We start from the raw sequence: 11,770 nt of genomic DNA, 5'->3' as shown, positions 1-11,770 counted from the left end.
TAATATAAAAAATAAAATAACATAACTTATCTAACCTATTATATATATATATATATAAATGTCGTTTTAATTAGTTTTTAGACCAAAAAAACTAATAAACAAATAAAAGAATAATAATTTTTACAAAATTAATTTTGTTAGCAAATTTTTATTAGAATATAAATAAAAATAATAATTAATATTATATTAAAAATTAAAATAACACTTATTTATTTAAAATTACATAGCACTTATTATTATGAAATAGAAGTAGTAAATAAAAAGAGTCCATTTCAGTGGGTCGTGACATGGTTGGCACCGGCACACTCATCCTTTGTCAAATTTATTTGGGCCCCAAGTATTTTAATTCCAGGCCCATTGTATGACTTTTTTATGAGGGGTTGGAAGCCCGTCTCAGTAGTCCAAACCCTAGCCCATAAGATTAATAATTAAAAGGCCTGCTCTATAAAAGGCATTGAGGGAGTAGGGTTTTAGTTCAGTGTTTCTGTTCGGGTCTTCACTCGCCGCAGCAGGAGCAGCGTCAGGTTCTCTCTTCTTCACTTTCTCATTATCTCCGTCCAATCCTTTCTTCTTTTGCCCATTCTAGATCCGTTGTAACAGCGCCCCTCTTTCCTGTCTTCGTCGCAGTAGCATCAATTTTGTGTTTGATTTGTCACCCGAGATAAAGTACTCACGCTTTTATATTTATGTTCTGAAGCAGGAGAAGGATGTCTCACAGGAAGTTCGAACACCCACGACACGGTTCTCTGGGATTCCTCCCCAGGAAGCGTGCGGCTCGTCACAGGGGAAAAGGTTTTTCTTTTCTTCAATATGATTTGGCTGATTTGATCTAACGATACTTGAACTTTTATTGCTGAGGAAGATTATTGAAAACCCACAATGTTGTTGGGCGTTGTGTGGTTCATTTGAGCCTCTGGCTTTTAATAACCTTACTTAAGGAGTCTTCAATATTTTTACGTATTTTAATGAATTTTTTTTTAATGGTTTCTCTTGTCTGTTATTGCTCTGTTGATGTGTAATTTTGACTTGTGCAGTGAAGGCTTTCCCCAAGGATGACCCAAGCAAGGCACCCAAGCTCACTGCATTCTTGGGTTATAAGGCTGGTATGACTCACATTGTTAGAGAGGTCGAGAAGCCAGGGTCAAGTAAGTCCCATATTCATAAAAAATCATGCTTTTACCTATCGATGTTATGTAATGAATATAAGTTTGCTGACCATGTATTTTACTCTGCTACTTGATTATCTATAGCAGAACTGTTATTGGTTTGATTTTTTATCCCGGTTGTTTTTACCATAATGTTTTTAAATGGTTTTAAATGTGGATTTATTATTTCATCATCAAAATAATGTTTATTGTGATAGTGTTCTCCCACTAATTATCAGTTTGGATTTATTGCATTTTCGTTACAGAGTTGTTTGACTGCAGTAAATATGAGATTTCGTTGTATTTTGACCATAAAAACATGTTTTCATCAAATTTTGGTTTTTGATGTTTATAATGCTAATATTGCCTTAATTGTTCTGTTGTGTGAAGCTTTCCCTTAATTATCATTATGATATCATTTATTTATTCAACTATATGTTGTATTTTTTTTTGTCAGAGCTTCACAAGAAGGAAACTTGTGAGCCTGTTACAATTATTGAGACCCCTCCAATGGTTATTGTTGGTGTTGTGGGTTATGTGAAAACTCCCCGTGGCCTTCGAACATTGAACACTGTATGGGCTCAGCATTTGAGTGAGGAAGTGAAACGTAGGTTCTATAAGAACTGGTGCAAGTCCAAGAAGAAGGCTTTCACCAAGTACTCAAAGCAGTATGAATCTGAGGAAGGAAAAAAAAACGTTGAGGCCCAGCTGGAGAAACTCAAGAAGTATGCTACTGTGGTCCGTGTTTTGGCTCACACTCAGGTAATGACTCCGTGTTTTTGGCTCACACTCATTTCATATTTTATATAAATTGGCAGTTATATATGTTAGCTTAGCATTATATCATTAACCATTTACCCTTATATGGTTTTGTTTGCCTTTTGTGACATGAGAATGATGAAATTATTGTGCTAACGCAGCACCATAGAAATTGGTGCTATGAGCGGCACTTTCCACACGAGATTTCTGACTCCCATTGTTTCGTTCTTCTTTTTTGTGCTCTTCGGTATAAAAGATTTTGTCATTATTTGCTTCTAGCAATTTATTTGGAATGTGTTGGCTTCTTTCTTATTCTAATTTTGTTTTACATGTCTTTTCTGTTTTGGCATTATTGTGTTAAAATTTTCTAGAATTTCACTACTTGTTCCTTTGTTGTGCTAGTTATATTCCAAATTCTAAGTCACTTCCAATTATCATTAGTCACAAGTTTTGATGTTTTTCTAAAATAATTCTGTTTGCCTTGAATCTTACAGATCAGGAAAATGAAAGGTTTGAAGCAAAAGAAAGCCCATCTCATGGAAATTCAGGTTAATGGTGGGACTATTGCACAGAAGGTGGACTTTGCGTACAGTTTCTTTGAGAAGCAGGTTCCTGTTGATGCTGTTTTCCAGAAGGATGAGATGATTGACATCATCGGAGTGACAAAGGGTAAGGGTTATGAAGGTGTTGTAACTCGTTGGGGTGTTACACGCCTTCCCCGTAAGACTCACAGGGGTTTGAGGAAGGTGGCATGTATTGGTGCCTGGCATCCTGCTAGAGTTTCCTTCACTGTTGCCAGGGCTGGTCAGAATGGTTATCACCACCGAACTGAGTTGAACAAGAAGGTTTACAAGCTCGGCAAAGCTGGAGATGAGTCTCACACTGCTCTGACAGAGTTTGACAGGTGAGAGTGGCTTGTTGATTATGGTTACACGTGCAATGAATTAATAAATTGCATGAAATATTTTAGTCATGGTGAATTTACATGAAGAAGTAAGTCAAATTGATTCTACTTGGTTTTTTTTTTTCCAGGACTGAGAAAGACATTACGCCAATGGGTGGTTTCCCACACTATGGTATTGTGAACCATGATTATATCATGGTCAAGGGATGCTGTGTTGGTCCCAAGAAGAGGGTGATCACTTTGCGCCAATCGCTTCTTAAGCAGACTTCTCGTGTTGCTCTGGAGGAGATCAAACTCAAGTTTATCGACACCTCTTCAAAGTTTGGGCATGGACGTTTCCAGACAACGCAGGAGAAGCAGAAGTTCTTTGGACGCCTCAAAGCATAATTATGCTTTTTGGATGGAAATGCTGGAACGTACTTTTAGAATTATATTTGGTTATTATATCTTTTAAACTTGTAGTGTTTATGATTTGACAATATGGATCCTCCAGTTGAGTATTTTTCCATAATTTTGCTGAACTTTTGTTTCAAGGGAGTTTTATCTTTTTCGAAATTTGAAATTTTGTTTATGATATTATATTGTCGTGTCAAAGGAAATTTATAATTTATTTTATCTTTCGTTGAAAAACAACTTATGATCGGTGCACGACAGCTGCTTTCGAGTTGATACTAATTTATAATTCTGTGGTGGCATTTTTGAATTTATGATCATTATTTGGGCTTGAGGCCTTTGTGACTGATGTTAAGACAATGATTTATATTCATTCTATTAAAGATGGTTATTGCCTTAAATAAAGATTATTAAGTTTTAGAAATCATCAGACATCTAGTACTATACGTAGTTTTTCTCTGAAGTGTGCCGTTACAGTTGAGCGGATATATTCCTCTCATAAGATATCTTACTTTTTTGAATGTTTTATTGTTATTTGGATTTGGATGTATTAAAAGTCCCTGGTGTAATTGGACATGTTTTCAAACATGGTTTTGAATGATTGAGTTGTTAAAGTTACATTTAGATGTATAGTTATTCATAGTGATGTGCAAAATAGTATTAAAGCAATACCACTATTATTTGTATATTACTAAATTATGGGAAAAAATGAAAGTAGGGTATTTTTACCGCAATTTGTTACTTTTATTACAATCTATAATTACGGTTGCACATGCTATATTTTTGCCCAAATTTATCATAAACATGTTGAGTCAATTATCAAATCCCGTGTAAATGCATTTGACGAAATTCTAAGAACTCAATTATTTATCCAAATACAGCAACTCTAATGATGTTCAATCGCAAAGAGTATCCATTTAAGATGAAAACTCAATCTCGTAGCGATTTTTATTATATTATTATAAAATAAAAAATTATAATTGGTAGATACTGGTTAATAAAAATTATATCTCAGTGATAATATTAATGAATTAAAAGTGAGCTCTTAGATTTATATGAAATGAAAAAAATGAATATTTTGGTTGGGTAGGCCAGATAAGCACGGAATGCCAACTCAAAAATAGATGGATAAGTTTTGGGAGTGGTTGTGTGTGATGAGACCAAAAGCATGATCAAATCTTCAGACTTGGAACCTTAAATTCTCTCTCATGTAAACCCGCACTGAGTTACACATCATTAGATCATGCGTGCCACTCCTCTTTAACTCTCTTTCTCTCTCTTTCCGTGTCACCCTGTTTCAGGCAAGTTCTCTCTGTTTTTCTATCTACTTCTCCGTTTTGAACCAAGGAACGTCCCATGCGTTTTGTATGCTGCAACTTTTGGCCTCCGAGCTGGATTTTCCAGATACCTTTTTTCTTCTTTGAAATTTTGTTCACTGCTTTTTGTTCTGCACAGTCCCTAGATTCAGGTCTCCAATTGGGTATGCAAGTTGCATTCCAGTTTGATTCAGTGTGAAATAAGAATTTCATTTTTCTCCCTTATTCTCCTTCTCCATTCGTGATTTGTACTTCGTTTGTGGGACCCCACGTTTCTATCCTTCGCATTATGATCTATTGGTATCGATTGTGTTGTGATTTAATACAATTGGAATGGACGATACCTTGTGAGCTTCTTTGAGGGGTTATTTACTTTTAGAGTGAAACTTTTCGAGCATGTCAAATGACGCTTTTACTTCAGTTGCCTGCTTTCGGATTGATTCAAACTAGAGAATTGTTGGGGTTTGATGCTTGCCATAAATTGCACAAGTAAAATGAAACAGTTGAAGTGTTTTCATCATCATTTTCCTGGTTTTTACAGGTTAATTTGCAATGACTGAACCTTCCAAGGTCATTCACGTTCGAAATGTGGGGCACGAGATATCTGAAGTACTTCTCTCTCTCTCTCTCTAGTTGGATGTCTTTGTGGTTTGTACCTGTTTGTTTTGGTATTATGATCATGTCTTGGCTACACTGATGGTGTGTTTTAATTTCTATTTTCAGAAGCTGTTTTCAGTTTTCAAAATACAACTAAACAAGGTTTTTAAAACACTCCAAGCTGTTTCTATTTTTTGGTTTTTGAAACACGTTTTAAAAACAATTTTCAAAGCTGGGCACATTTTAGATGAGAAATTGATTGCTGATTAGTTTGGTAGTGTGGAAATGTTTTAGAAAACATTTTTTAAATCTAAGAAATGAGAAGAGAATCAACCAAGGCTTCTGTGTTTGAAACTTTTTATTAATGGTTCTACATTTTCTATTTTAGTTATTGATTGCAACTCTTTTTTGTTAGCTCTAGTCTATTCACACATGAACACATACACACAGAGTATTTCATAATAGAAGCTGCAGGGCTACCTTGTGTTAGTAGAGTTGGAAATTGAATTTCTATTCATAATTGTATATTGTAGATCTTCGTATTTATTGTCTTAGCAGAGGATGAATTGTGTTTCCTTTACAAGTAGAGCTTTTTTGCTTTCATTAGTTCGAGAAAGATTAATAATCTTTTCCTCCTATGATTGCAGAATGATTTACTTCAGCTGTTTCAGCCTTTTGGAGTCATAACAAAGCTAGTTATGCTGCGTGCAAAAAATCAGGTTTTTTTTTCATGCCTTTAAACAAGGCTGACTGTTTCCATTAGAAACTTCAGGTTGTTTCATTTCATTTTTTGTTACTATTTTTACAATCTGCCATATTTTCAGGCCCTTGTTCAAATGCAAGATGTTCCTTCTGCAGTTAATGCTTTACAGTTTTATGCAAATATTCAGCCAAGCATTAGGTACAAATGGCTTGTTTTTCTGCGTTTCAAATGTGGACATGATCACATTGACTATAGTTTTGATAAGATGATTTTTGGTTTCTTATTTGAATATTTTTAAATGTTCTATTTATTCCCTTTGATATTTAGATAGCCTAAACGATATAACTATCTTGTTCTGTTCTAGGGGAAGGAATGTTTATGTTCAGTTTTCCTCACATCAGGAACTAACAACAATGGATCAAAGTCAGGGACGAGGAGAAGAGGTTGGCATCTTTTGTATTTATATTTTTGGATTGAAATTTGTATGCTTTATCTTGTCAATTGCTTACAAAAGCAGAGAGAAATGATCGGCTCTTTTTTCTGGCATTTGTATTTTATATTTTCTGTATAATATTTCTCCCCCATATCTTTGTACTGTTCCCTTAGATTGTTCCATTTCATTGGGGTCAGTGTTAAACTGTTATAACTGTTATATTCTGTACCTTCCATTTTCTCTTTATCATATACTTCTCTATTTATTATTTGTATTTATTTTGTGTATAACCCCATGTCTTTGTATTGTTCTCTTAGACTCTTCCATTTGAGTGGCGTCAGTGTTAAATTGTTATATTCTGTACTTTCCATTTTCTCTTTATCATATACTTCTCTATTTATTCTCCTCTCCATATCTTCTCTTTCTCTATGCTGTCCTGCTGTTGGGAACTCTCTGGATGCACAGCCAAACCGAATTCTCTTAGTTACGATTCATCACATGCTGTATCCTATAACAGTGGATGTTCTGTATCAAGTATTTTCTCCCCATGGATCTGTGGAAAAGATTGTAACATTTCAGAAGTCAGCTGGTCAGATTCTCTCAGATTTCTTCCTTTCTCTTCTTTCCTTCCCGATATTTATTTTTGTGTTTCTGGACTTTAACTAGGTAGATTGAGGTTATATTTTGGACATGCAATAATTTGTTTTGAAATATGCTATTATATAGTCCTTAAATTTGAATTTGTAGCGGCTATGGTTTATTAATGTTTAATGGAATGCTTCTCCATTTTCAATTTCAACAAATAATGTGATATAAGATTTAGGTGGGCAGAAGAAAAGAAATGGAAAGAAAGAGGGAAAGAGGGAAGAACATAATGGAAAGGATAGAGAGAGGTGAGAGAAACAGAGAAATCTAAGAACTGTGCACTGCACTTATATTATCATTATTCCAGTCTGACTAAAATACAGTCATCATGCTTTATTTATAGGCAGCTACCTATTAGTATAAAATCCTAACTAACAGTATCTGACTAACTAACTAACACTCTTTCCTATTTTATATTTACATAACAATCAATACCCCTCCCCAAAACAAGATTGTTGCCCACAAGGGTCTTGAACTTTGAACAGGATGGTAAAAGGAAGATAGTTTCTGTTCAATCCCCAAAGTTTTCAAGATATCATTCCAAAAATTACTCACAAAACAGGATAGCTATCACTAATTATCTCGACTAGTGCTCCAACAACAAGGTATTCTTCAGGTGGGGTAAAAGTTTGCTGGAAATTGCATGAAATTCATTATTAAATTCTGCCAAGGTGTCACATTGCTGCAAACACGCAATGTTGATGGTGTCCTCCCCTGTGACCACATTCCAGATTGTTGGAGGCGTCATCCCTTTCATCCATTAGCCATTGAAGTTGATTTGAAGTGCCCTCCTCTATGTTTGATAGTGTGATGATCTTTATGAGCCTCTGCTCAATTTCAATGAACTGTTCTTTCATTTTGCGCATAATTTCCTGTGATTGTGTTTCTGTGACCATAGGTGAAAATAATTTGGTCTATCCAAGGACAGGTAGCTCTAGATACCACTGATATAGGATTTAGTTGGGACAGAGAATGAAACAGACAGAAACAAAGCTATAAAATCCTATATCAGTGGATAAAAGAACAAAAAGGATAAAGAAAGAGATGAGAGAAACAGAGATCAAAGAACTGTGCACTACACTTCTATTATCATTATTCCATTTTGTTTAAAATACAACAACCATGCTTTATTTATAGGCAACTACCATATAGCTAGAAAATCCTAACTAACAGTAGCTGGCTAATTAACATTGTTTTCCTATTTATATTTACACAACATAATGCGTATGCTTGTGCCCTGTAATCAAAGATGAAAATTGTTATTTAATTTTTTATGGGAAAAAATTATTGTAATATTTGATTTATGCACTATAGTTTGTGAATGTTCTTCTAATTGTTTTATCATGCATTCACAAACTTTCTAGGCTTTCAGGCTCTCATCCAGTATCAATCACATCAAAGTGCTGTTATGGCAAGAAGTACACTTCAGGTTGTTCTACATTTCCTTTCAAGCTTTACTTAGCTTGTCAATTCGAATGTTGTTTCTGAATGGTGATTGAACTTAATTTCTAGGGACGCAATATTTATGATGGTTGCTGTCAGCTGGACATTCAGTTCTCAAAGTAGGTTAAATTTATCCAAGCATTTTACTTGTGTATTGTCTTGTGTTTGAGTACCACCACCACCCCCCCCCCCCCCCCCCCCCCCCCGCCAAAAAAAAATGTCTTTTATTTTCTTAAATGAACATTTAATTCATCTTAATTGCAGTCTTGATGAATTACAAGTGAACTACAATAATGACCGATCAAGGTGATTCAGTCAGTTCTCATGTTTGTGTTTTTGCTCATTTGTTAATCTCTTTTTGGCATCTTACTTATCCCATTGCTGACTTTATTTCATCTTTCACAGGGACTTCACAAACCCAAATCTCCCTACAGAGCAGAAAGGCAGGCCTTCACAAGTATGTTATGTTTGGTTCTTTATTTATCTATTAATGAATCAAATATTTGTGAAGTCCATTCTAATATATATATTTTTCCTTTCATCTACTGTTAAGCAGCCTGGATATGGTGATGGAGGAAACATGTATGCTGCTCAAGGTTCTGGAGCCAGGACAGGTGATAACTATTTTAAACTGCTTTGGTTGGTTTGGTTTGTTTATCATATTGTGTCATTTTTTAATGTACTGATGTTTGTCCTGTTTTCCTCTTTCCAGCCGGATTTCCGCAGGTGGGTATTTTTCACATCAAGTTGAAGTCCCAATTAGATATTATTCTTGTACAGTTAAATATAAGAAGTTATCATCATTAATTTTTTTGTTCTTTTGAAAGTATCAATAGAGATGTGTCATGGCTAATCTCTTCTTTTACCGATCTTTCTAAAATATATAGGTATAAAATACAAAGTTTGTAATGATTGTAGCCAACCAATTTCTAAGAAATTTTGTTTATCTCACGTGTTAGGGCTTTCGCTTTAAAGTTGGTTTTGCTTTTCAAATTGGGGTTTAATTGGGAGAGAGGAGGAGCTTGTGTGTTGGGTTTTGGCTTCTTGAACTATGAGATCTCTTTCCACTTTGAGATAAATGACATGATAATATGAACATATAATTTTATCTTTTAATTTTTAGTAAACTGTCAACAGAAATGCATGAAATGGAGATGCTTTCTTTCTTTTTGAAAAAACAGAACAACTTATTATTATTTTTTCAATTATAGATGGGAAATTCTGCAGCCATTGCAGCTGCCTTTGGGGGAGGTTTGCCTCCTGGAATAACTGGGACAAATGACAGGTGTACAATTCTTGTATCAAATCTGAATCCTGATGTAAGCATTTTGTCAGGCTTCTAGAAAGTTCTCTCCATTTCTCAGCTCATTTAGCCTGAAATTTGCTTATTTCAGAGAATTGACGAGGAAAAACTATTCAACTTGTTCTCTATTTATGGGAATATTGTGAGAATTAAACTTCTGCGAAATAAACCAGATCATGCACTTATCCAGATGGGAGATGGCTTTCAAGCTGAATTAGCTGTACACTTTCTGAAGGTGTGTCTCATATCTATATCTTGCTGTTTGTATATTATGATACTACATTTTTGTTATAATCTTTACTCAACCGATAAGTTATTGTTGTTCCAGGTTATGTATCATTGTATATACAATTTCAAATTTTTTTGTCTACAATTTGATTGTCTATATTTAACAAATCATCGCAAGTTTGCTTAGTGATTTTGTACAATTTTAAAAGCAAATGAAGAAAGTTTGGTATGAGCAAAATCACTTTTCTTTTTCACAGGTTTGATTCTTCTCGTCAGTTTTTAATTCAACCTGTATTTAGGCTTCCCTATTAAATTTATCATATTTTGATTATTCTGTTGATAAATTTACTTCAAAATACATCCTCCTCCTCAAGGAACATTTTTCCATGTCTTCTGGCATTGTCTCCAACGGTCCATGAAAATTCTTTTACCCAAACTCTTAATTAATTTCATTTATTGGTGGTTTTGTTTTCTTGATGCTTTTGTATGACCTGCATCGATTTTGTTTCATCATTGGTATTGGTTCTTGCTTTTGAGATGGTGGCATTAAATATACTGTTGACAAAAAACCGAAGTTGAATATCCTGACGAGTTGACATTGTTTAACGTCATTAAACATGAATCACCTAAACTTCAGCGAGAAAATAGAAGAATAAACTGTATTATTCATTTTCTGTACTGAACTGGTAGCAATTTTACATAAAGACGATGTAAGATTGCACATTTACACTTGGATGCTTGTTGGATCCTTTAGTCATCCTGCAATTAATTTTTATATTCCTTCTATTCTGGTTGTAACTTGTAAGCTGGTCTCAAACATTTTCAACTTTGAGATGTAGGGAGCAATGTTGTTCGAGAAGCGATTAGAGGTGAACTTCTCCAAGCATCCAAACATAACCCAAGGTGCTGACACACATGAATACGTTAACTCAAATCTCAACCGTTTCAACCGTAACGCAGCTAAGAATTACCGGTATTGCTGCTCCCCAACAAAGATGATCCATTTGTCAACACTCCCACAAGACATCACTGAAGAGGAGATTGTGAGCCTAGTAGAGGAGCATGGAACAATTACTAACAGCAAAGTGTTTGAGATGAATGGGAAAAAACAGGCTCTGGTTCAGTTTGAGAATGAGGAGCAGGCTACTGAAGCCCTTGTGTGCAAGCATGCCAGCACACTTTCTGGCTCAGTAATTCGTATCTCCTTTTCACAGTTGCAGAATATATGAGACTTTGGTAAGAACTAATGGTCAACAACCGGAACAAGGGTTGTTGAGCACAGTAGGGACAAGGATTCTGAATTTGGGAAGGATATTTTTTTATGCAGATGATATCATGATAGTCATCTTCAGTATCTTGTAATGGTCTAACTTATTGCTGATAATATCTACTCTTTCATTTTTCACCTTTAATCAGTTACTTCTCATCTCCATTGCTCTGCTAGTTATTTAGGTTGCTAACATAATGTGGTGGGGAGGTGTAGATTTTGTGATTGCTGATAGGTTGAGTCTTGAGGAATAGAAAGGAGGGGAAATCACTACTACCTTATTGCCTTTTTTCTATAAATAATTGTTGTATATGTTCTGTAATTCAAGCTAAGTAGGCATTTCGGTTGTATTCTCAATCCATATCAAAATTTTCTAGTCCAATTGAATAAGAAGAAATGTTATGTTTGGTTTGGATGTATCTATTGGTCTACTCTCCCCTTTTGCATCTAAATATTTCCATCTAAATATTTCCCTCCTCTTAAAATCTCCATCTCTTATTCTTCCTTCTTCCTTGCATGCATATGGATTGAGAACATTTCCATTGTTTCTTCTCCTTTCTCAACCTCATTCTCCCCCTTGATTAGGTTGCTTTAGGGCTGTTCATGAATAAGATTTTTCAACTGAACCAATTCA

General features: G+C 34.8%; 2 protein-coding genes across 3 annotated transcripts; both read left to right on the top strand.

The window, feature by feature from the left end:
- The first annotated feature begins 406 nt into the window (after positions 1 to 406).
- Positions 407 to 3,387, top strand: LOC109812535 (ribosomal protein 1). The gene is made up of 6 exons (XM_020376522.3): positions 407 to 524; positions 701 to 792; positions 1,035 to 1,145; positions 1,603 to 1,907; positions 2,399 to 2,808; positions 2,937 to 3,387. The coding sequence occupies exons 2-6, from the start codon at positions 708 to 710 to the stop codon at positions 3,193 to 3,195; spliced, it is 1,170 nt and encodes a 389-aa protein (XP_020232111.1). The 5' UTR covers positions 407 to 524; positions 701 to 707; the 3' UTR covers positions 3,196 to 3,387.
- Positions 3,388 to 4,339: 952 nt separating this feature from the next.
- LOC109812522 (polypyrimidine tract-binding protein homolog 3) lies at positions 4,340 to 11,281 on the top strand. Of its 2 annotated transcripts, none has more exons than XM_020376507.3 (15): positions 4,340 to 4,502; positions 5,059 to 5,126; positions 5,762 to 5,833; positions 5,939 to 6,015; positions 6,182 to 6,260; positions 6,716 to 6,839; positions 8,260 to 8,324; positions 8,408 to 8,457; positions 8,603 to 8,644; positions 8,744 to 8,795; positions 8,895 to 8,952; positions 9,051 to 9,064; positions 9,550 to 9,657; positions 9,733 to 9,876; positions 10,709 to 11,281. In XM_020376507.3, exons 2-15 carry the CDS (start codon positions 5,070 to 5,072, stop codon positions 11,096 to 11,098), a joined length of 1,332 nt encoding a protein of 443 aa, XP_020232096.1. In that variant the 5' UTR covers positions 4,340 to 4,502; positions 5,059 to 5,069; the 3' UTR covers positions 11,099 to 11,281. The 2 variants fall into 2 exon arrangements, with proteins under 2 accessions (XP_020232096.1, XP_020232097.1); XM_020376508.3 differs by lacking the exon at positions 4,340 to 4,502 and adding an exon at positions 4,570 to 4,681.
- The last annotated feature ends 489 nt before the right edge of the window (positions 11,282 to 11,770 follow it).

Source organism: Cajanus cajan, chromosome 7, assembly GCF_000230855.2.
Source record: "Cajanus cajan strain Asha chromosome 7, NIPB_CcT2T_4, whole genome shotgun sequence".
NCBI classification, from domain to species: domain Eukaryota; kingdom Viridiplantae; phylum Streptophyta; class Magnoliopsida; order Fabales; family Fabaceae; genus Cajanus; species Cajanus cajan.
Note: the sequence above shows the minus strand (reverse complement) of the source record. Positions and strands in the feature narration are given on the sequence as shown.

Coding starts and splice junctions, on each gene's coding strand:
- LOC109812535 (XM_020376522.3), top strand. CDS start 708: ATGTCTCACAGGAAGTTCGAACACCCACGACACGGTTCTCTGGGATTC. Junction 793..1,034: donor GGCTCGTCACAGGGGAAAAG/GTTTTTCTTTTC, acceptor TGACTTGTGCAG/TGAAGGCTTTCCCCAAGGAT. Junction 2,809..2,936: donor GCTCTGACAGAGTTTGACAG/GTGAGAGTGGCT, acceptor TTTTTTTTCCAG/GACTGAGAAAGACATTACGC.
- LOC109812522 (XM_020376507.3), top strand. CDS start 5,070: ATGACTGAACCTTCCAAGGTCATTCACGTTCGAAATGTGGGGCACGAG. Junction 9,658..9,732: donor TATCAAATCTGAATCCTGAT/GTAAGCATTTTG, acceptor TGCTTATTTCAG/AGAATTGACGAGGAAAAACT. Junction 9,877..10,708: donor TAGCTGTACACTTTCTGAAG/GTGTGTCTCATA, acceptor TTTGAGATGTAG/GGAGCAATGTTGTTCGAGAA.